General features: G+C 39.9%; 1 protein-coding gene across 2 annotated transcripts in view; it reads left to right on the plus strand.

Annotated features, from left to right (window-relative positions):
- The window catches only part of EDEM3 (ER degradation enhancing alpha-mannosidase like protein 3), a 28,988-nt gene extending 7,381 nt beyond the window's left edge, over nt 1-21,607 (plus strand). For both annotated transcript variants that reach the window (XM_071751337.1, XM_071751338.1), the window contains 17 exons: nt 2,042-2,081; nt 3,121-3,233; nt 3,752-3,905; nt 4,895-5,029; nt 6,062-6,167; nt 6,730-6,827; nt 8,083-8,208; nt 8,722-8,805; nt 9,717-9,800; nt 10,262-10,386; nt 10,926-11,091; nt 13,009-13,163; nt 13,895-14,048; nt 14,528-14,722; nt 15,442-15,607; nt 16,101-16,286; nt 17,798-21,607. In XM_071751337.1, coding sequence (XP_071607438.1) covers nt 2,042-2,081; nt 3,121-3,233; nt 3,752-3,905; nt 4,895-5,029; nt 6,062-6,167; nt 6,730-6,827; nt 8,083-8,208; nt 8,722-8,805; nt 9,717-9,800; nt 10,262-10,386; nt 10,926-11,091; nt 13,009-13,163; nt 13,895-14,048; nt 14,528-14,722; nt 15,442-15,607; nt 16,101-16,286; nt 17,798-18,201 — 2,491 coding nt within the window. In that variant the 3' untranslated portion in view covers nt 18,202-21,607. The remainder of the gene's footprint in view (nt 1-2,041; nt 2,082-3,120; nt 3,234-3,751; nt 3,906-4,894; nt 5,030-6,061; nt 6,168-6,729; nt 6,828-8,082; nt 8,209-8,721; nt 8,806-9,716; nt 9,801-10,261; nt 10,387-10,925; nt 11,092-13,008; nt 13,164-13,894; nt 14,049-14,527; nt 14,723-15,441; nt 15,608-16,100; nt 16,287-17,797) is intronic.
- The last annotated feature ends 2,578 nt before the right edge of the window (nt 21,608-24,185 follow it).

Below are 24,185 nucleotides of genomic sequence, written 5' to 3' on the forward strand. Positions count from 1 at the left end.
CATGTAAACACCCAGGAGTCCTCAGTACAGCTGGCAGCCCATAAAACTCCTTCATTTCACCTCTCCACAAGCTCCTGTTTGTTGAAAGATTCTGTGGGTTCAGACAAATCCGTAATTTGTCTTGTATGTTCTCTTACGGGAGCTTAGGGGAAAAGCAAGCTCTGGTGGTGAACTTCTTGCAAGTTAGGCAGAAATTACTTTTTTAATTTCCTCTCATGATGTGAACTGATGTGAAATTCTACCTTAATTGGACAGAGAATTGACCAGTGAGTGAGATCCAAAGAGCTGTTTTTTTCTTTTCCCAATGATTTTCCAAGTATTTTCCATTCAAAAGCCTTCCAAATGTGAGCTGACACAACATTAGTAAATTTGATTATTAAATAGGGGTTACAAGGGCACACAGCAGTAAACTGCTATCCCCTATGCTGGCCTTAAGTGATATTTAAAATGCTTTTTACATTTTTATTAGTAGAAAACATCATCAAATGATTAACATGTGTGTGATAGCCTGAAGCCTTTGCCAGAGTATATAATGTTACCTCTGATGTGGAAATTCTTCATATTTTTCCTTTTAAGATATCTTATCATACAGGATACTGATCCTTTGGCCAAACAGTCAAGGACAAAATTGAATTAATCTAAATGTGTTTGTAATGGATTATTTTTTTTTTTTCACAAGGAATGTTGTCTGTATGTGGGCTGTTTATGTTTCTGGAGCAAATCCTAATAAATAGAGTCAGTCTGGAGAGAAGGCTCTGAGGAGACCTCATTGCAGCCTTCCAGTATCTGAAGGGGCTTCAAGAAAGCTGGGGAGGGACTTTTCAGGATCTCAGGGAGTGACAGGACGTGGGGGAATGGATTCAAACTAGAGGAGGGGAGGTAAGATGTTAGGAAAAAGTTCCTAAAGTGAGGGTGGTGAGAGCCTGGCACAGGTTCTTCCACCAGAGAGGTGGTGGAAGCCCCATCCATCCCTGGAAGTTTTTAAGGCCAGGCTGGATGGGGCTCTGAGCAACCTGAGCTGGTGGGAGGTGTCCCAAGTAGATGGGCTTAAATGACCCTGAAAATTCTATGATTTTAATGTTTCTTTGTGTTGGCATAGAATAGTGTTAAAGCTGAAGTCCTTAAATACTAATTCTAATTCACTCAGTGATATTTAGCTATGATTTTGGTTATTTTTTGTCATGTACTAAAGTTCCTGAGTCAAGAGATTCCTGTATGAACCTGCTGCCTTGGAGGTGTTGAGAGAGATGAATAAGTAGTTAAGCTCTTATTAAGTAGTTCACCTGCCACTTGCTACTGCTGGATGGAACCAAGTGAAGCAGTGACCAGCAGATTCTTGACTTTCTTCATGCCATGTGCAAGTCTAAAATCTGTAAAATGACATTTAAGTCTTGGCAGGCTCAAGAGCACTCCTGTTCCCTTGTTCCTGGTGCAGAAGTTGATGCATACCTTCAGCTCCTGCTTAGTTCCCTTTGCTGGAGCTTTAGCTCTTCCACATAGAAATGTCATAACAAAATATCAGCATTTTCTTTAGCTTTTCAGCACTAATTTTAACACTGAATTTGATTGCAACGAACTTGCTTTTTCTGAAGGAGGTAACTGGGACAGTTTCTGATAGGAGAAATTTAGCTTGGAATGATTTTTGATCTTCCTAAATCTTTTTATTATTACATGTAAGTCGAGATCCTTTTATTTTTTTGAAAAAGAAAAAAAAGTTATTGGAAAAAGACTTTGAGCTATTCTGCTGGTTTTCTGAGTGGATTTGACTGGAGACTAAAATTTTATTTTGCATACAAGAAGCTTGGAATCTTTGTTGTGAAAATTTAATTTACAGCTTGTTTCAGTCATCTTCTGGTCTGGTCACTAACAAAGGGAGGAAACTTAGGGTATTCTGATTTTAAACACACTGTGTGCAGGTGATTTTCTAGCAGGCAGTGGTTTGTGAGAATTTAGTTTGTTATGGTATTGGTTCCTATTAAGAGCTATTTAATTTTGACAGATACAGGTCTATAGTAAACATGTTTTAAATTTTGTTTCATAGGTTTTCACTGACCTTGATTGATACTTTGGACACTCTCGTGGTAAGTTTAATCTACTGATAAAACAAAAAAGTCTTCTGATGCCCAGACTTACTTGTGGATTCCTGTGTTGTTAAATTACATTGGAAAAAAACCCCTAATCCTTCTTCACCTTTGATCTCTAGGCACCTGCTCAAAGTGTTGCTTGTAAGAATGTTTCATCTCTTATTAAAAGACTTCAGTCCTTAATAAACTATTTTTTCTAGATTTCAATCCCTTTGACATAATTTTGTCTTCAAAAATTAACTTTGGAAATTAGGAATTTTTGGCCATTCACATCTCCAGGTAAACAAATCTGAGTAGTTTTGAAACTCCTTACTGCACTGGTTTGGTGTGTGACTCGTGTAGTTCTCTGATAATTTCTTTTTTATGATGTGCTGTGAGATGACCCCATGGCTCTTTGGCATTGGGACTGAGAATACTGAAAATGTGGAGTCTGGAACCAGGGGTTTATTTATTGTTTTATTGTTTGAGAGCAGGATTAAAACTTGTGGCATTTAAGGGCACGTAAGGTAACAAAATTGGACGTCACAAAAATTCTTAAAGATTGACTGGGGTAAAAGAACCTCAGTGTGGGGGGAAAAAAAGTGTAGGAAATGTCCAAACTCTTCTTCAGGCACAGGAGAGAATTGCTGGAGGAGGAAGGCCACTGGGATCTCTGCCAGGTTTAGGATGCAGCTCCTTAGTCCATGGACTGGAGGCTCTGCCAGCCCACGTAGTCCTGTTGCACTGGACTCTGCGTGGCTGATGGGGAAGGACCAAAAAATAAATCCCTGGGTTATAGTTTGGGTACATTCTCAGTGACTTTATTCTTTTGCACACAGCTTTTATTCTCTTTTCTGTATCTCATTAGAAACAGAGTAATGGTGTTATCTGTTGGCACTGGATCAGAGTATGCAGGACTGAAGTGTCAATCTGAGGCGTGTCAAATGCTTGCTTTTTTTAATTCAATTTTAATTCAGAATAACTTGTTCTTCCACATTTGATTGTGACTCCATTACCTGTGCTGGAATCTAACCACCTGGTCACATTTGTATTCCAGGTGCTAAATAAAACCAAAGAGTTTGAAGAGGCTGTAAAAAAAGTAATAAAGGATGTTAATTTAGATAACGACATAGTTGTATCTGTCTTTGAAACCAACATAAGAGTCCTTGGGTGAGTAACTTCTGTGTTTTCAGTACTAATTTTTTTTTTTTTAGGTTTTTTTTTTTTTTTTTAGCTAAATGTCCCTAAAGCAGAGCTTCCTGTGCTGTCTCACCTCATTTGAAACAATTGTGCCTTTGTCAGTTGACACAGCTCTTTGCCCTCAAAAGGTTTTCCAATGCTAGGCAGGAATTGCTGCAGTAGCACTCAGTCAAGTTCACCCCTTCAGCCTGCTGCAGGCATAGCTTTTTTTGATTAAAAAAAAAATTGTCTGTTCTTAGGTAGAGTTGTTTCTCCTTAATGGGAACAGGCTTGAAGATGACAGTGTTCCATACAACAAGAAATGCTTCCAAAATTCTGGCAGCTAACCCTGATTGTAATTAGAGCTGCTTTTGCTCAGCATTCCTGAAAATCAGGGCTGTGTGAATATAGCCCAGTTATGTACAGAATCATCTAAATTGTACAAATTGCTGCATTGCTCTTGAGATAAATGCACCTATTAAGATGTGGATAATTTTTCTTCTATTTAGAGGTCTCCTAGGTGGGCATTCAGTGGCAATTATGCTGAAGGAGAAAGGTGATTTTATGCAGTGGTACAACGGGGAACTTCTGCACATGGCAAAGGAGCTGGGCTACAAGCTTTTACCTGCTTTTAACACCACTAGTGGTCTCCCTTATCCAAGAGTAAGTTCTCAGGTTTCTGCTTTTCAGAATATTTCTGTAAACAATTTTTTTCTTGTGTTGTTTTTTTTTTTTTCATTTCTAAAACCAGCTGTATGCTCATTAAGTGAACAGCAAATCAAAAGCTGATAAATTGCTATTTTTTTTTATTTTTAAATATGGTTTTAGGCTTTCTGAATCCAGAAATTCCAGCTTTGTTAATTCTAATTTACATTGTAAGTAGGGCCAGCAGAAATCTTCCTCTCTACAGGTACCACCAAGTAGTAGAGGTGATTGATTGATTGATTGATTGATCTTCATGGTCTGCATCCACATTTTTTAGAGGACCAGGGCTGCTGTGATCTAAAAATACTCAATGTAAAGACTTGAATCAAATTCACATCTTTTGTCAGTGATGGAAAAGTACTGCTTGTGCATGTCATCCATTGAATTTGCAAGTTGTGGCTTTGATTGGAAACTTTCCCATAAATTAAAAGTTTAGGCTCACTAAGTCAGCATTTTTTAGTGAAAATATCTAATTCAAAGTGTTCAGGTTGACACTGATTTCTGCCAGAAGGCAGGAAGTTGTGTTATGCCCACAACAAAATCAGGTCCCTCCAGCAGGTATTTGGAGCCAGGAGGAGTGAGGCATTTACAAAGCTTAATTTTCACAAGCACTTGTGAAGTTCTGAGTTTCTGATTTGCTGATAAATAAATTGCTAGAATTAGATTTTCAGGGTTGTCTTCTGCTCTTCAGATGTCCAGTGAATGAGGCAGCACCTTTGGGCCAGCCATGGTTTTGTAGGGTTAAGTATTTTGGGTACTTCTGGATAATTTTACCTGCATGTTTTGAGCTGAATGGTATGTGGTAAAGCAGAGCAAAACTGTGGGTGATTTTTTTATTTTTTTTCTTCTTCTCTTTGTAAAAAGCAAGGGTTATGTAGAGACCTGTAATGAGAAAGTGAATTCTTTCAGCTTGTAAAAATAAAATGATGATCTCTTCTTTTCTCTAGGTTAACTTAAAATTTGGTGTAAGGCACCCAGAGGCACGAACAGGGACAGAAACTGATACCTGTACAGCCTGTGCTGGGACCTTGATCCTCGAGTTTGCAGCTTTGAGCCGATTCACAGGAACATCCATATTTGAGGTTTGGTTTCCACCAGATTTTGTTTGTTCCATGGGATTAGGTATTAGTGTTACATTTTGTTAATTTTGGAAAAATTGAGTTTATCAAATGGATGCATATCTTGGCTGTTCTGCATAAAATATTTGTGTGTGTTAAGATTTGTTGTCTTTACGAGTTTTCTAACAGTGTTCATTTGCTTGAAAAACTGACTAATTTTGTTTGAAAGCAGCTACAGGAATACAGAAGTAAACAAGATAAATATCCTGCAGAGCAGTTGAAGTTGAACACTTGCAAAACTTTAGGGCAGGGGGCTCATGACTAGGAAGAAGGAAAGTGAGATACTTGTTCCTTAGAATACAGCTTAATTAAAAAAAAAAAATCATACTCTTATGGTGCCACTGCAGCTGTGCAGGATGCATCTAAGGGTTTATGGTCAACAAGAAGCCAGTTGAGGATATTTGCAAGTATTGCTTGATATAATACCCAAAAAAAGCCTGTGGTTTTTTTTCTCAGATTAGAATTCTTTGAAATCTTTCAGTATGGGCCTAGCAGCTTCTTGGAACTCTGTGGAAGCAGAGCTGGGTCTGTGCTGAGTGTTCTGGTAAAACTCTTCTAAAATCCTGTGGAAGTTTTTGTCAATTTAGAGGCATTTTTGTTGGGTAGGTTTGTACACATAAAAAGTAACTTGTATACTAGAAAAAGGGGCTGCTGCTCCATCTTGAGGTGTCTGAAGAGGCTCAGGAATATTGATTCTGAGGATGGTTTTGGTTGTTTTTTTACTTAGCTTCCAGTCTCCTGAATTAATGGACAATTTTAGAGTGGGAAACTCGTGTGGAAGGACATGACTTGCCCAAGAGCAAACAGCACCTCAGACAAGCACCATTCTCTAACCAGCAACTAAACCACTACCTGACCATCCTGCTGTCTCAGTTTTGTAGCTGTTAGCTAGGAAACATCCTATTACTTCCCAATTATTTCAGTTGACCAGGGAACAGCAGTCTCTAGTGTTTGTTCCTCTCTAATTTCCTTTACTGGATGTTTTTGTTGTTGCAGGAATATGCACGGAAAGCTCTGGATTTCATCTGGGAGAAGAGGCAACGCAGCAGCAATTTAGTGGGTGTTACTATCAACATCCACACAGGAGACTGGGTCCGCAAAGGTGAGGGGTGTTCTGACCCTGAATCAGTGACTACAGCTGGGTATGGGCAGGAAAAAAAGAATCTTGGATGCTTTCCCTCTCCCCAGCATCCTGGATTATTTAAATCTCTGGATTATTTAAAAATATTAATGGGACAGGCAATTGGAGTCACATCGTTTTAGTGCTGGAGAAATGTAGCCTGGCTTTACCCTGAAGATGTTTTGGTAGAGAAATGAGGTTTATTTGATTCATTGCAAAGAAACTGTTCTCTGCTTCACTGTAATACTGAGAGGGGAGTGCCTTGGGAGCAATTTTGAGGCATTCTACTATAGGAGCATAGGAAAAATGTAAAAATGGTGGTGTGTGGCAGGCAGTAGTGATCTCTTTGTGTGTGCAAAGTGGAACAGCTGCCTTCATTGTGTACACAGACACCATCGTGTCTCTGCTTTCATCTCTGCCTCAGTTCTAGTGATAAGAGGTTTTTCCTTTTCCTGAAAGAGCCTTTAAAATCAAAATGAAACCAAGGAAAATACCCAATAGCTACTTAGAGTAACACCACCTTTTCATTTTCTCCTGTTTCTAGATAGTGGAGTTGGAGCAGGAATAGATTCGTATTATGAATATTTATTAAAAGCTTATGTCTTGCTGGGGGATGACAGTTTCCTGGAACGATTTAACACGGTGAGTTAAGACCTTGTTAGGGTCTGTGCCTTCTTTAAGACAAGTTTAATTGTGTTGTCAGCCAGGCCTGAGAAGCCTATGAAGAGATCTTCAGCAGAATCTGTGACTTCTGATGTGTCAAATGCCAGCTGGAGTTTTCACTAATCTTGGATGAAGTGTCACCTGAGGAACTATTTTAACCCCAAAATCAGAATCTTCTAGATCTTTTTCTGTTTCCAGTACAGGAAAAGCTATTTCAGATGGAGAGTGCAGTAATACAAATGTTTCTGTAAAATGGTGTAAGGGCTTCTTGTTACAAACCATGGCATGATCTCTGTCTCTCCTGGAGCAATAAAAAAGATCTGAAAAGCAAAGTCCATATCTTGGGTTGTACTGCAGAGCCTGAGGCCCATTTAATGAAGCTGAAAAGCACACTTAGATTGCTAAATTAAAAATTACTAAGCAACTTGTCAGCAGCATTATTCTTTCTTTTGAAAATGGTAATATCCAATAAAATCATAGAATCATAGCATTGGCTGGGTTGGAAGGGACCTCAGAGATCATCAAGTCCAACCCAATCCTTTTATATCATCAAATTATATCATATAGCATGACTTTATATCATAAGCAGTGTTAAAACTGGAAACCTTTAGTATCTAAAGGCCTATTTATGACACTTCAGGCATCATGATAGTTTCATATTCTTAGCCTGCAGCCACCATTGTTGTTTTTTGCCTCAGTAATTAATGTCTGTTAATTGGTTCCTATTGATCTGGCTCACTTGCTCATGATTGCACCCTCTGTGCTCCAGAAAACATTTATCTTGAGGAGTGTAAGATTGGAAGCCAGCAAGTGGACAAGTGAGCCAGTGGGTGGGGAAGTTCTGAGCAATCAAGTTCAGCTGTTCTGTTGTGTTTTTTTCTCCCTCCTCTTCACTTTCTTCTCCTGTGATGCATCTGCTTTAGAGTTACCTTGCTCAGAGAAAGCCATTTCTGCTTTTTTTTTAGCGTGGGCTTAAAGATTTAGCCAAAATAAGTGCACCTTAGCTGTGATAGTTGCTTGTTCATCATGTGGCTGCTGAATATAGCTTGGTGTGTGTGTACTGCATGTGTAACTCTGTGGAGTTCTGCAGTAGTTATTGCTGCTCTTAACTTCCAAAACTGGAACCTGCCAGAAGTATTCATGGTGAGGAGTTTGGTTCTTCCATTGGAATAAAATGCCACACTCTGGTTTGTAGAATTGATAACACAAGCTCCTTTTTTCTGGTGTTTGTCAGCACTATGATGCCATCATGAGGTACATCAGCCAACCACCTCTTCTTCTTGATGTTCATATCCATAAACCAATGCTAAATGCTAGGACCTGGATGGATTCCTTGCTAGCTTTCTTCCCTGGATTGCAGGTAAGGTTAAAAATCCCTGTGCAGATGACTTCACAAACTGTTAAATGGACTGGATCTATAATTTCCAGGTCAAGCTGAGTAATTCAGTTTTCAAAAATACTGAATGAGGATTTGTGTACTCACTCCTCCTGTGATTTCAGTGCAATATTCTGTGTGATCTGCTTCCTTCACTCATAATCATGCAAATATTCAAATTATGCTGCCTTTTCAGTAGTGTTTCTTCTTTGTGTGTCATTTACCTCTAGCTAAGTCACATATCCACCACAGCTGTCTGTAAGTGACAGAAATCCTTATAAAATGATAGTTTTTATGAGCTCACTGACTTTCCTTAAAAACTCTTACAAAATATCTATAGTTTACACTGAGAGGGGGAAATATTTACAGCAGGTATCTGCAGGAATTGTAGAAATGAAGACATGAAGACACTGAGTGTGTCTAACTTTGAATATTATTCTTATGCATGTTTTTTTTAATTTAAATTGAATTGGTTTTAATTTTGTTATTGAATTTTAGGTGCTGAAGGGTGATATTAGACCTGCTATTGAAACTCATGAGATGCTGTATCAGGTTATAAAAAAGCATAACTTTCTTCCAGAGGTAAGGCAGTAATTCTTTGACCATATAAACTGATTCTTACCTCAATTTGAGCCATCTCAGATATCCATTTGAAAGAATAGTGGGTGTATGTGTCATTAAAGCTCATCCCCACCATATTCTGATGTGATTTACAGTTCTGCACGTATTACAACTCTGATCTGAGTCTGAAATACTTTTTCTACACTGGTGCTGTAATCAGCACAGGGACAGGAAGCTGCTGCTGTTAATAATTGTTTGCTTTATATTTCAGCCTTTCAAAATTGGCCTTGACTCATTTCAGTATAAAAAATGTGTATAAGCACAGGCAGCAGTAGCTTAATAGAACAGCTTTAGTGCTAAAGATCACAATCAGAATTATTAAGTCAAGGAAGGAAACTAACGAGTGAATTGTTCTTAGAGGATGCTCTGAAAGTCTGCATAATGTACATATCTGTAGGTATTTCAAGTGTAATCTTTGAACAAGTTAATTCTGCACAGAAAATCTTGTTACCTGCTGAAGTGTGTCTTTATTCTGTGTATATGTGTATATGCAGAGTATATGAGAGCTTCTGACTCCATTTGTAATTCTGACTTTCCTCTGGTGCAAGCTTAATTCTGTTAGAGAGCACTGTTAAATGACATTGCATTCACCTGATGTGGAAGCTGAGACCAAAGAATGTTTTCCAACCACTGGAATGATTTTTTTTTTTTTTTTTTGAGTTCTATTAAAATGCTAAACCCAAAACTAAACAGAATGGCAAGAGTACTGGTTTAGGTTTTGGCCTCAGAAGTGCTAACTGGGCAGAGGTCAGCCTCCTGAAACTCCTCCTCTGCCGTGTGCCTCAGCTGGTGCAACAGTTAATGTAGGATTCAAACTAAACCTGACTTTGGTTTTAATTCTTCCATTTATTTCTGTCCTTTTTCTTCCTCAGGCATTCACAACAGACTTCAGAGTTCACTGGGCTCAGCACCCCTTAAGGCCTGAATTTGCTGAGAGCACTTATTTCTTGTATAAGGTAAGGACACTCATTGCTCTGACTTCTGGGCTCTTTGTCACCTAGACTTTTGCTGGTGTTTTATTTCTTTATAGAATGAGCAGCATATCAGTAGCTTGTTTGATCTATTAGAGCCAGTTCTGTAAATAAACAAGATGAAAGTATTGGTTATCAAAAACTGTTTGAAGAATGTGTTTTTAAATGCCCAGAATTAGAAAGAAAAGTGTTAAGGCCAGTATTTTTTAAGATACTTTGGTGTTTCTGATCTCTCATAAAAAAGATCTTAGGACACTAAGGGCAAAAGCCACTTGTACTTTGCAAAGAAGAGCAATGCTGAAATGTCTTGTGTTTCTGTGAGTATTTCTGTGTGCTTATCTGCATATCTGTATCAATTAATAAATTATCATGAGGAAAAGAAAGCTGCTAATTGCACAGCAAGTCTAAGCACACCTGTGTGGGGTTTTTTTTGGTTTCTTTTCTAGGCTACTGGGGACCCTTACTATTTAGAAGTAGGAAAAACACTGATAGAAAACTTGAACAAATATGCAAGAGTACCCTGTGGGTTTGCTGCAATGAAGGATGTTCGTACAGGAAGTCATGAAGACAGGTAAGCAGCTCTGTAATTATTTTTCTCATTAAATGATGGTAGAAAAAAGCTAATTACCCTGTTATATAATCAAATTCCTTGACTTTTGGGTAGCTCTCTGTCTGCAGGTTGATATCCAACTCTTATATTGCCCTGTTGTCATAGCCTGTAAACTATTTCAATAACTTTCTAGTTTGTTATGTAAGAATATCTTTATCTTACAATTTCATTTAATATTTCATCATAATATTTCATGAATTTCATCTTATTTCTCAGAGCAATGCAGAAATTACTTTCAACCAAAACATTCTTCAAATTTAGAAGTCTGTAAAGAGGTTTGCTTCTTATTTCTAGAGGCCACCTTGCACTGAACATGATGAATCATTTCCCTTCAAACAGTTTCTCCCAAGTGGAATGAATGACAGGGGCATTAAGTTCAGCAACAGTAGTCATGAGGACTTCAGAGATACAGCAATATTTGCAGTGTTTGTTTTACTGATATTCTAGAAAAAAGAGGATATTCCTAAAGGACATAATCGTGGGGGTTTTTTTCCCCACAGAATGGACTCTTTCTTCCTAGCTGAGATGTTTAAATACCTTTACCTGCTGTTTGCTGACAAGGAGGACATGATTTTTGACATTGAAGATTATATCTTCACTACTGAAGCTCATCTGTTACCACTTTGGCTTTCCACTACAAACCAAACCATCTCTAAAAAAAATACAGTAAGTAAGAGCTCAGATCTAAATTCATATTAGTGGGGCTTGAAGCAGTTCCTTTTTTAATGAGAGGTAATGGAAAAAAAATCAGGAAAAATCATAGCTTGAAGTGCACCAGCTTCAACACTTTGTTTAAAATTAATGATTTCATTACATTAACAGTGACAGTCACATGAATGTGAATAACATTCCCATGATAGATTCTGCACCACTCCATCTTGAGAAAAAGCTGTGGAATAGTAGCAGTGTTTATACAGAGGTGGGGAATGAGCCTCTTTCTAAATTTGAAAATAACACACTATGATATTTTAATCTTTATTTTCTGTTATTTTTTCCAAAATATTTGCAACAGCATACCTAAGTTTTTGTTGCTTGTCAAATTTTGAGGCTTTTTTGAGGAGGGAGCCACAGCTTCCTTAGGCAACCTGTTCCGGTGTCTCCTCACCCTCACAGGAAAGAATTTTTTTCATTGTGTCCAACCTCAATCTCCCCTTCTCAAGTTTTAAGCCATTCCCCTTGTCCTCTCCCTAAAAAAGGTGTCCAAAGCCCTCCCCCAGCTTTCTTGGATCCCCTTCAGATATTGGAAGGTTGCTCTGAGCTCACCTGGGAGCCTCCTCTTCTCCAGGCTGAACAACCCCAATCCCTCAGCCTGGCTTCCCAGGGAGCTGCTCAGCCCTCTGAGCATTTCAGTGGCTCTGCTCTGGACACCTTCCAGGAGCTCTGTGTCCTTCTGATGTTGGGGACTCCAGAACTGGACACACAACTCCAGGGGGGGTCTCACAAGAGCAGAGCAGAGGGGGAGAATCCCCTCCCTTGAGTGAATAAAATAGTGTCAACAAAACGTATAAAAAGGCTGTGAAGAAAAGTATGTTACTCTTTTATACTGATGAGAAAAGTTGTTAAGAAAAAATGGAATGTGAAAATTTATTTTCAATATAAATATCTGTAAGAGAGTTGGTAGCAATAACTCAACACTTTGTATTTTTTTCTCATGAACAGGAAAGGTCATTTCTCACTGTGGTGATGCTTGCAATAGTTCACTGAAATAAACAGGGTGTTCTTAGTGTGACAAACAGTAGGGCCATCACTTAGGAAATAAGGTCTTGCAAGCACTAAGATTTTAGGTCTTGTTTTTAGGGAACCCTTAAAATCCTTGATTTTTAATGAGCTGGTATGGTGCAGACAGGTTTTTTTGCAAGTAGATAAATACTAAATAAATTTTTATAGGTAAGAAAAACAACTTGCTGGTTATCCAACTAGTTTTTTGCAAAACTAAGACCAGGCTAAATATGGCCTCAAATCACTGTCCATGTTGTGTGTGGTACATGTGTTATGAGAGTGAGTTGTGCAAATGTGAACTCTCATCTTTTCTGAAAATGTAGATTGTTGGAATTCTATGTAGCTTCATCCTTGCCCATTCAGCCTTGCAAGTCCTTATGGCTCCTGAGGAGGAGAACCTTTTATTTGTGTGGAAAGATGCAGTGTTCTTAGTGATACAAACCAAGAAATACCTAAAGCCTGCAGCTGCTCCACTCAGCATAAAGAAAATACCAAATACAAGTACAGGGGCAGGAGCTATGTCACAAGTGGGCTTGAGAAATTGTGTGTGCCAGTAAAGAATCAGCTGATCCTGCAAAACAGATGCTAAAAACTGTGGATGCAAAGTTGGTACCCTACAAATTAGAACTCATGTTGTATTTCTGTGCCTAGAAAGGGGCTGCAATGCACTGGTTGTCATTGGAAGGTTTGTCAGAGTGACATCCTCTTCATTCCTGGAAACCCTGTGGCTGTGGGACACAGGTTGCATTCAGCTGCTTCCCATTCTGAGCACACAGAGTGCTTGCTGGTAGCAAATCTGTTGATTTTCTTGGTATAAAAATGTAACTTGCATTTTTAATAGGTGGTCTTTATCTTTTGTTCTAGACTACAGAATATACAGAGCTGGATGACAGTAACTTTGACTGGACCTGTCCAAACACCCAGATTCTTTTCCCAAATGACCCAATGTTTGCTCAGAGCATTCGTGAACCTCTGAAAAATGTGGTGGATAAGAGCTGTCCCAGGGGAATCTCCAGAGTGTAAGATGAATATTTTCTCTTCCCTTAGTGTAGGGGTGAGTGGGAGGGGTCTGGTATGCATAGGAGAAGTATCCGGTGGTGTTGGAGTTTGGTTGAATTCAGAGTCCTTTTGGAGTGGATGGCCATCCCAGGGAAAATCAGTTATGCTCTGGCATCAGCAGCAAGATTTAATTAATTTCCAGTATTAATGAGCAAGCCTTTCAATGCAAAAGATGCTTAATGAGCCACGTACTCAAGTGGGAATTGTGGCCCAGGTATTAGAGGAAATATAAAGCTTGGGTTTGTAAATTTAATTTCTGGAGTCTCTTGAACAATTCTGCAGCTCTTCTTTGTAGTAAGCAAGTCATGCTTACATAACATCACCTGTTTTGAAGAATTTAGGACAGTCTTTTAAAGCTGGGTAAGTTTATCCTTCGGACCACCCCTGATATCCACACTTCATGAGTAAAACAAACAGCAGCTCTATGAGGAAACTGGTTTTAATCAGGCTTACAATCATGGGGAGACCATTTAGGGATCAGAGGTAGTTATATGGTAGTTTTATCAGCACTGTGTGCTTCTTGCACCACAATTGTTTTTATAACATCTACAACTTGTGAAAAAGATGGTTTGACTGAGAAGTTGCATTGTAGCAAAGCTTGTACTCAACTTGGGGTGGTAGGAATAATGTGAGTTATGTTTTGAGAATAATCTGCTTTACAAAGCTTTGATCTCTTAATATGTTTTGGCAGAGAAGAGAGTTTGGGAAGTGGACCAAAGCCACCTTTGAGAGCCAGAGATTTCATGGCCAGTAATCCTGAACACTTGGAGATACTGAAGAAGATGGGAGTCAGCTTGATCCATCTGAAAGATGGAAGAGTCCAATTAGTACAGCATGCAGTGCAAGTAAGAGCTGACAGTGCTACATCTGAAAACTTTCCTGGAAATTCTGCTAACAATGATATTTGACACTGGAGGCTCAGGAGGGACAGCCTGGCTGTGGAAGAGGGCACATGAGCTGAAAATGCAACTGTATTAGGAGGTTGATGCTTGTTAATATTTTACCTCAGCATCACTTTTAACTGATCTTCCATTAAATTAGAGAGATGCTGTTAATGTCAAAGTGATGAAGTTAACAGCATCTTCTCTGAAAATATTAATTTGCAGTGTGAGAATTCTGTTCAGGGGCTCTGTATGTTTATGTATGTTTAGTCTACAGTGTGGTGGAGATGCTAAAAAAATTTTTTAATTTGACATTATGAATGAGTGCCCATGACACTCTATTTCAGTCATTGTAGCAGCGTTCCAGCGAAACAAACTACTTTGTTTCCCAAAGTTTCTCAAACATTTGAGAAGAAACTATTTATCTTTTCTTTACTTCCCAGGCAGCAAGTTCACTTGATGCTGAAGATGGCTTAAGGTTCATGCAGGAAATGATTGAACTCTCCAGTCAGCAGCAGAAAGAGCAGCAGCTCCCTCCTCGTGCTGTTCAGATTGTTTCCCATCCCTTTTTTGGGAGGGTGGTCTTGACTGCTGGACCAGCACAATTTGGGATGGACTTATCCAAACACAAAGCAGGGGTATGTAAGACCCATGTGTGTGATCTGTTCCTAACTTTCTGTTATTTTTCTCACTGCATCCACCAAAATTGTATGGCACTGGTGCTGCTTCAAGGTGATCAATTAATTAAAATGGTTTAAATGACAGGGTGCAGCAGTGACAGTCTTACAGATTGAGTGGCTTCTTGGTCTGTGGCCCATGCTCTGCTCCTGAGTCACCAGTCATGATGTAGGATATAAAACACACACCTCCTGTAATATTTGAAACAAGGGTATATAATCTGCAGTGCATATCTTAAGAGATGTTCATTTCAGAAAAGGTTTCCCTACTGTGTCAGCCATGAATTTGCTGAAACCCTTTTAGAGTTTAGGTGAGGCTGGTTTTGTGCAAGCCTTTATAAAGAGCTGTATCTAGATGGAAGAAGCAAATCCTACAGAGGCACTGGTCCCCAGTGGAAGCAGCAGGAATGCCCCATGACTTCAGCCCCAAAGAGGAGTGCCAGAATAGCAATTCCTCTATAAAAATTTTCCAGAGACAGCTGTTGACAGACAAAATACACTGAATATGAGAGTTAGGTTCTCACTGTGTCCTTCTTCACTCCTTAGAACTCCTGCTGCCTGCACTGTCAGAAGGCAATACTAAATGTATTAGATTAACTGAAGAAATAAAAGTGCTTAGGAATCTTTTGCAAGTTTGAACCTCGTGCTGTAATTCTGTCCTGTTTGGTTTATTTTCCCAGACAAGAGGATTTGTTGCAACCATTAAGCCATATAATGGATGCTCAGAGATCACTAATCCTGAAGCAGTGAAAGAGAAAATTGCTCTGATGCAGAGAGGCCAGTGCATGTTTGCTGAAAAGGCCCGAAACATTCAAAAAGCTGGAGCAATAGGAGGCATTGTTATTGGTAAATAAAATTTTAAGTTCTTCACTTGTGTAGATGCAACCTGTATTTTAGAGGTTTGAACATACTGGAGAGCTGACAAGAAGCTGTTAAGCTGCCTGAGATGACAGAACTCCAGTGCAGCACCTCCAGCTGCATCTGCATTCAGAAGATGAAGGAATATTTTGGTTTTGTCTGGTTCTACCAAGAAAGTGAAGCTAAACAAATTGGGATGGGTGATTGAAAGTGTTTCTGCAGATTAAAAGTTGTTATTTTAAGGATTACTGAGTGTTGCAATAGTGCTGTCTGATCTGCTGAGGAACACTTGAGATGCCAATGAAAAATGTTCAGGAAAACAAGTGAACAGGTTGGCTTCTTGCTTTTTTCAGCCAACTTATTATTTTCTCCTGGAATCCTTTAACTGAGTAGGAAGCTGCTGAAAAACTGCTGGAGTTCAGAGTTGTCTTTTTATCTAACAGGAGTTTTGTTGGTTTTCCTTTTGTGTGCATCTGGCTAGATGACAACGAGGGAAGCAGCAGTGACACAGCTCCTCTCTTCCAAATGGCAGGTGATGGAAAGAACACAGATGATATCACAATTCCCATGCTCTTCCTCTTTAACAAGGAAGGAAACATAATACTGGATGCAATCCAGGAGTATGAAGCTGTGGAGGTGCTTCTTTCTGATAAAGCAAAAGACAGAGGTAAGAGTAGAGGTTATTTATACAAATTGATCTTCCATCTGTGCTGTGGCACAATGTGGACAATAGAGATTTCTGCTGCTACCTGGAGGTGCAAAGGCATTGTTTGACAGCTCTGATTTTCTGATTGACATTGGGATTGGTTCTTTGATAAGAAAACCATTATCTGAGATGTGTCTTTAACTTCTTCCCCCTCAAGCTGACATTAACATCCAGAAATGCTGTTCAGAAGTTAAATGTCAGTTTGCCTACCAAGAAAACACAGCCTTTGGATTCCTTTTGAACCTTTTTTGTCATAATCTGCTTTGAAGTGGTGTCAGGAATAGTGTTTGCAGTGCCCTACATTGGAAATGCCTCTCACTGAGCTCTCCAGTGACAGTCCTGGTACCCAAAATAAAAGAGACAACTGTTGAAACTATTTTGCCTGTCTAAGGAGAAGTGGTTATCATGAGAAACAAGGTTGCTGACCTCAGATGTTTTGCATTTTTTCTCCTGTAATACAGGAAAACTGCAAGCTAAGGCATTCCCCCTTTAAATGTTTGCATATGGCAGAAAATTCTAGGTTTTTCTTTTGTAAGCTTTGTGCAAGCAGAGGATATAAGACCAAATATCTCTATTAAACCAGTGTTTATTTTCTTCATGTTTGCAGAGCTGCTTTGCTGAAAGCTACAGTGTTGTTTCTCCATAGCTGCTTACAAATTCCTCTTGTTTATAACTGTGGTTAAGCTGCTCTAACAAAATACTAATTACAAAAGATATAGCTCTGCATTTGAGGATTTGTAATCCATATCTGCTTTTTCCCCCTTCCTCTTGCTTCCGTTTGGTTTTCCAGCAACAATCTTTAAAGGTAAAATGATTCCAAACTACATTATTGATAGCAGTAAGTATCCCATGTTAAAAATGGCATATGCAGTTAAGCTCCCTAGGAGTGTTGCAGTATTATTGTCCTGTGTACTTGCTGTAAGCATCAAACCCCAGAGCAATCTCCATGTTTTAATCCAGCAGTTGTGACAAAGCTAAATCAGCAGCTGAGACCTGAGTTTTAGTTGCTTTGAGGGGAGATGTCTCTGTAATTCACAATTCAGTAAACTTAGGAAGCTCTGTCTGATTCCCTTAGAAGTGGGATCCTGGTGGCTCTGGGAGCTCTTTAAAATCTGGTATTAAAATTCAGTGCACACAGTGGGTATTTGGTTAAGACTGAAGAATGGCAACTAGCACTGACCCACAAGTCACTACTCAAGTTTGAAGAACCAACAGTAGTCTCACTATATTGTTTGCTATAATTTAAAATGTGTTTAGATGTCTTCCCTCACCTCCCTCCTTAATAATATTAATAACATGATAATAATAATATGCTCTTTGATAGCATTAAATTATCACATCAAGGGAAGCCTTGCCCTTCCTTAAGGAAATAAGGCCAAGGGAAGTGACCTTTCATTTGAAACACATAATAAAATGCTGCTTTTCCAATTTTTTTAAAACCACTTTTTTTTTTTTTCTCTCCCCTCTCAAAGACTTGGAAATGGAGAATATGGACCAGAAATTATCTGAAAGTGATTCACATAAACAGAATTCAGAAGAAGCTATTTCAGCATCTCAAGATGTTGGTGCAGTCAGTGAGGAGCCTGAAGAAGATGACTCTGATGTTGCTGACCCTGATTCTTCCCCTCCTGCTGATGCAGACAGTGACAGTGTTTCCATTTCTAATCAGGATTCCTACATCCCTGGAAGTGATGAGGCTGGTGCTTCAGAGCCAGCGTGTACACAGGGAGATCACCAGCCTCAGGAAGAAAAGACTGAAGCAGAGTCAGATTCCAAGGTTAATTGGGATAGTAAAGTTCAACCTATGGAATCCATACTAGCAGACTGGAATGAAGATATAGAAGCATTTGAAATGATGGAAAAGGATGAGCTATGACTTGGAATAATAACTTATTTGTTAGTAAACAAATGGAGAACTGTTTGGGTAGAAGTGAGGCCCTGATATCTGAGAACTAGAAAACTTATTCAGTATTGTGATGAGCAGCCAGGTTTCACCTGGAAATTACCACAGAAATCCAGCACATGCTCTTTGTGTTGTTTTGATTTCTCCTGTTTCAAAATGGGAACGTGCAATTGATGTGTTTGTCTGGCTCCACTGCATGGTGCTGTCACCCAAGAGGCTTCTTCAGAGAAGGAGCCCAACTTCTGCCCTCCAGGCTCCAAGAGGTCACACTCCCTTGGTCTCTGGAAAGCAAAAGTTGAACACGAGAGGTTCAGATGCCACACAACAGTTACTGATGAGAGCACCTGAAGGCAGGAGGTCAGCCACTGCTCTGAGTGGGGTGAAGGTGCTGTTTCCCTCATCTCTGCTGGACTGAAAGCAGGTGAAATTGTGTTTCCAGTTGTCCTGTCTTAAAGACACAGCTCAAAGCAGTTTGATTTTTGTCCTGACACATCATATGGAGATGTAGTGTTGCTTATCCTCCTTCCATCTGTTACCATGAAGAATGACCACAAGGACATGTGAGTTTTTCCCTTCTGCTCTGCTTTCAGCTAAAGAAACTGCATAAACCAAAGGCAACGTGTGTTTGGTAGGCAGGTTCCATCAGGGAAAGGAAGCCAGCCTTGGGGTCTGCCAGAGAAAGGTTTGTTTGCAGTGTGGTGTGAAACTTATGCTCCAAGTTAAGGTACGGTGTGGATGAGGCAGATGTTGAGTTTCTGGAATTTCTTTTGGCCTTCCAGGTGGAAAAACCTCAGTCTACCCTGAGACACAGAATTTAAACTGGCAATAATCCTCTAAAAGGACACTAGAAAAACTAGATCAGCTGTAACAAAAATCTTCCTTTTTCTACGAGTCTGACTTCTAACAGCTTGACTTCGTTGTAATTCTTTTTATATGCAACTTCTGTGTGTGTGATGACATTTAAGACAATGAGGCCAGTACCAGTAGTGAACTGCAACAATTTTGCCTGTTGGGTCCATAGTTCAAGGTGTGGTGGCATCAGCTGTGAGGGGGACTGGTGTGTTACTCTGGGAGTTTCTTATCCCTATTATGAAAACCATTTTTTAAATCAAAATGGGGATGTTAAACAACAGAGAGATGTTTTGACTGTGTCCGAAGAAACTGCCAAAAACTAATTAACTTGATTTATAAAAACTGCTTTTAGTAGATTGTGGTTCAAAGAATTGTTTTACGTTGAAGAATAAATTAACACTGCCTATATGCTACACCAGGCTAAAAATGAAGGTTTATATTCATCAATGGAATAAAAAAAAACACCAACAACCCAATCTGAAGTGCACCTTTCATTTAGCTGGTGAAGTTATGCGTGCTGAATATGCAACTGTTAATTAGTACAGCCATACTGTATTTATTTATGTATACTCCTGTACAGTATGAATGGAGAAATGCCAGGCAAATGTTAGATACATGTACACTTTGTGACACTTGCTTTCAAGAATATCAAAATGCACAGGCACCTTTTTGAGAGCGTGACAGTCAGGATATTGTCTGTGAGAACTTTGAATCACTAGGGTAGGAGTTAATTCTGAGAAGGAAGCGAAGCGGTAGCAAAAGAGAGAATAAGTGTCCTTTTAAACAAAATTAGCTTTTAAATGTAGTTGTAATTCCTTTGCACAAAGAACTGTATGGAGGCTTGGATGGAGTGAGTGGAGCTGGAAGCAGCTGGGGTTTTCAGTCGAGAGTGCTTTTTATTTGTGTGAGTTTCTTCACGAAAGGAGTTGGATCATGGGAGCCTTTTAAGTGTCCTTGGAGCCCTGGTCTGCACCTGCAGGACATGGGGCTCCCCTGCTAGCACTGGGGCTGGAAGCATCGTGGCCAAGTGCAGTCAGGCAGCTGCAGGCTCAAAACCATCAGGTGCAGATCAAAAGGTTTCACTCTCCTAACACCTTTGATCTGTGTGTGCTCAGTGCCACAAAAAGAACAAAAAGAAATTTTTGTTCCTGTGCTCTTTGACATGGTCTACATCTTCATGCCTGTTTAGCTCTTCTGGTGGAAACAGAAATATTTTTATAGCTCTAGAGGCCCTCAGGTCACTGTTTAAAACTGTCAGTACAGCAACTAAAGGTTATCGTTACTTGCAGAAAATCTAGGTGTAGATATAAAATTTTATTAAAAGATGAACTTTCCTTGCCACCACCAGTTCATTTTTATTTAATAGCTTTTTCTACATCTACAGTTAGCAGATGTTAGCTCTCCTTTTAAGGGATTTTGAGCCATCCCAGAACTCTGTATGGATTTGAAGCATATTGGTGGTGGCCTACCTCAGATAGCTGTTGCCTCCTTCCTTTTGGGATGGGTTTTGTTTTGTGGGTTTTTTTGTTTGTTTTTTTTGGGGGTTTTTTTCAGTTTGTTCTACTTTATCTTTGAAACCATCGTGAGAACCACAGCTTTGTTTATGAAACTGAATCAGGTATCGTTGACCTTTTGGGAAAGAGGATAGGAGGATTAAATATGGGAGGGGGGGAGACAGTTTTATTCAGGTTATTTTGACTTTGTATTTCTTTATGAGGTAATAGGCTTTAGTTTAACCTTTTCACTTTGTTCTGAAAACAACTCAGCTTTCTGTCGCATCCTAAAAAGCAAAAAGATTTTATTCAATGAAAAAACAAAACCTTTTGCAGAGGGGAGTAAGTTCTTCTCAAATTCTGAGGAGTTTGCTCCCTCCACGTGTAATAGTGCTCGTGCATCCTTCCTCAGTAAGCACCTCTTGCTCTGTGTGGTTTTGTACAGTTACTCAGATGGTATCAAACACTGAAGGGTTCAGGAATCACAGCTGGAGCAAGCTATTATCCCATGCCATGTAATTAAGATCAGCCAATTTATTGCTCATTTGATCTTGGGGGAACTTTTTCAATTGTTTACATTTATTGTTTCTTAATGAAGTTTCAAACTGAGCCCAGCTTTGGTTCTCTTCCTCCTGCCAGTAGCACTAGGCATGAATAAGTGTGTACATAGAGAGGTTAAAACCAGGACATCTTACACAAAAGGCATCAGTCAGAACACAGGAAAAAAACCATTCTGTGAATGAAATATTGTACGTTCAGATTTTAAAAGACTTTTTTTTTTTTTTTTTCCTCTCTCCAGCCAGCCCAAATTTACAGCCGTATATTTTCTTATGGAAGATGTCTAATAACAGGTGCTGTAACACTATTGTTGAGTTTTACTGTCTGGTGATAAGTGTATACAATATTTCTAAGGGCAACTATGTACTGTGATGTAAAAGTCTGGGCTAAAATGTATATAATCTGTGTACATAATTCTGTACTTGATTATAATTGCTGATTGTAAAGATTTAATAAAATGTAAATTTTCTTGTCAAGCTGTGCTGACACTAATTTCCATATTGCCCAGTCAGTCATGTTTGCCTTGGCTTCAGTAGTTGTTTTTTGGGTTTGTGTTTTTTTTTTTTTTTTAAATTTTGTTGTTTTTTTTTTTTTAATTCTGGCTTTTCTTTCATGGAAGTTAGAATTAAGAAAATAAATATGCAGGAGCCCTAAATTTAAATCCTTGGGCAAGCGTTCAGCAGTCTTTATGCTATTTATAAAGTAGAAAACATTTTTAAAAGCATGCCCAGCCTCACCAGTGAAGCTGAACTTTTCAGCCTGCTATTCTGGGGCCACCAGGACTTCAGGGACTGGAGTACTTTGGAGTGAAGTCACCTTCTGCCTTCGTAGTCCCTTGAAGGGTCTTAAGTTTTTGAAGGGATTCTCAAAGTGTTTTGGTCTCTAGGTTATGTAACCACACTTAAAATCCTGCATGTATTTATTGGGAGATATCCACTGGCAGGGGCTGTGGCAGCTGCTGCCCTACTGAGGGTCAGACCAATGGGATCAGTCAGTGCAAGGCAATGGGACTCAGATGTTCTCAGGAGACCAGTACAGGTTTTGCAGAAAATATTAAAATAATGATAACCAGGAGGAAATATGTGAAGAGACAAAAAAAAAAAAAGGAAAGAGGAACAGGCAGACAGATGAGGTGAGATGTCATCCTCCTCCTCGGAGTGGATGGCTGTGAGCACGGGCTGAGCGGGGAATGGGACAAGACCCTGCTCCTCTCACCACAGGAAAGCAGAGCTTGAGGCTCAGTGCAGGAGGATTTTACTGGCTTCTTGGGCCAGGAGCAGAGGCAAAGTTGTCTCTTTCATCTCCACTGGGGCAACTGCCAAGATCTTGGAGCAAGCCCTCAGCAAAGTGACTTGATTTTATTTAAAAGCAGGCAAACAATCAAAAAGTTGTCATACAGGGACCACTGTTAGCAATACACTCCCAGAGTCCTTAAAGGATCTGGCTTTATCTTTGCCTGCTCATCTGTGCCACCTTGCCAGTTTTGCCACCCAGTTGCTGTTTGAAATAACAAGGAATCACAGAACTATCAGAGTTTGAGTGGACCTCTAGTTCCATAGATGATCCCTAGAGATCATCTAATCCAACACACCCACTAAAGCAGGATCACCTGGAGCATATTACACAAGACTGCACCCAGGTGGGTTTGAGTATCTCCAGAGAAGGGGACTCCACAGCCTCCCCAGCCAGCCTGTGCCTTGGCACCCTCATGGTAAGAAAGTTTTCTTCTATTTAAATGGAGCTTCCTATGTTCCAGCTCGTGCCCTCATTCTGTCACTGGGAACTCCTGAGAAGAGTCTGGCCCCATTCTCCTGGCACCCACCCTTTAGATACTTGTAGACATTAGTAAGGTCTCCCCTCAGCCTTCTCTTCTCTAGGCCAAAAAGTCCCAGCTCTCTCAGCTTTTCCTCATGAGAGATGCTCCCATTCCCCACTCATCTTTGTTGCCCTCCTCTGGACTCTCTCCAGTAGTTCCCTGTCTCTCATGAACTGGAGAGCCCAGAACTGGATGCAGGATTCCAGCTGTGGCCTCACCAGGGCAGAGCAAAGGGAGAGAATGACCCCCCCTTGACCTACTGACCACGCTCCCAATCCACCTCATTCTCCACATCAAGCCCTCACTGCTTGAGTTTCCTAACGAGGGTGTCCACAGCCTTCCTGCAGTCAGGGTGGATACCATCCAGTGCTCCTCTCATCTAGGCAGCCAGTAATGACACTGCAGAAGGCAATCAGGTTGGTCAAGCATGGGAAGGGAAGCACATGGGCACCACTACATCACACATCCTACTAAAATGATCTCTAATTACTTAATTCTTGATTTGCTTTTCAGGGTTCCACTTCCCAGTGTGGTCATCTGAAGCTGGAGGACTTCAGTGATTGTAACAAAAACTCAGCCTCAGCTGCTGTGCATCCCCAGACCCAGGTGAGATTAAATGGTGAGACAGCCAGGGCTGGGGGCACTGAATTTACTGGTTTGGGATTTCTCTGCTCCTCACCTGTGGTGGGGAGGTGATGGAGCCAGTGTTGCTCATTAGAAACACGTGTGATCCTCCTGCCACAGCAGCCATTTTCCTGACCTGCTGCTGCTCCAATGCTCCTCACACTCGGGGCAAGCAAAGTAGCAAGCACAGCTTCAGAAAGCATAAGAGGAAAAGATGAAAACAAAAAGGGCAAAAAAGCATTTCTGACACAGACACTCTCATGGCTCTTTTATGTAACCTAGCATGTGGCTTCCCATGGTTATTTTCAGTCTTGCCACGGGTTATCTGATTGCCAGGCTGGGAGCATTGCTGTTAAATGATGTCAATCTTCACTGCACTGGCATTACAGCATCATTAAGAGTTACAGAGCTGCTATTTTGGGTAGCAGCTCTCTCCGACTCAGTGAATAAATGCATCTCTCCATATGACTCACTCCAGGGGATTATTAATAGACGTAAGAGCAGAATGCCAAAAAACACAAGAATATCACTCAGTTCTCACAGGCACCTTTCTAGTTTCTCACAGAAATTGCACTTGAAAACTTCTTGTCTCAAGAAATCTATATATTTTTTTA

The sequence above is a fragment of the Heliangelus exortis genome, chromosome 8 (assembly GCF_036169615.1).
Source record: "Heliangelus exortis chromosome 8, bHelExo1.hap1, whole genome shotgun sequence".
Classification (NCBI taxonomy): domain Eukaryota; kingdom Metazoa; phylum Chordata; class Aves; order Apodiformes; family Trochilidae; genus Heliangelus; species Heliangelus exortis.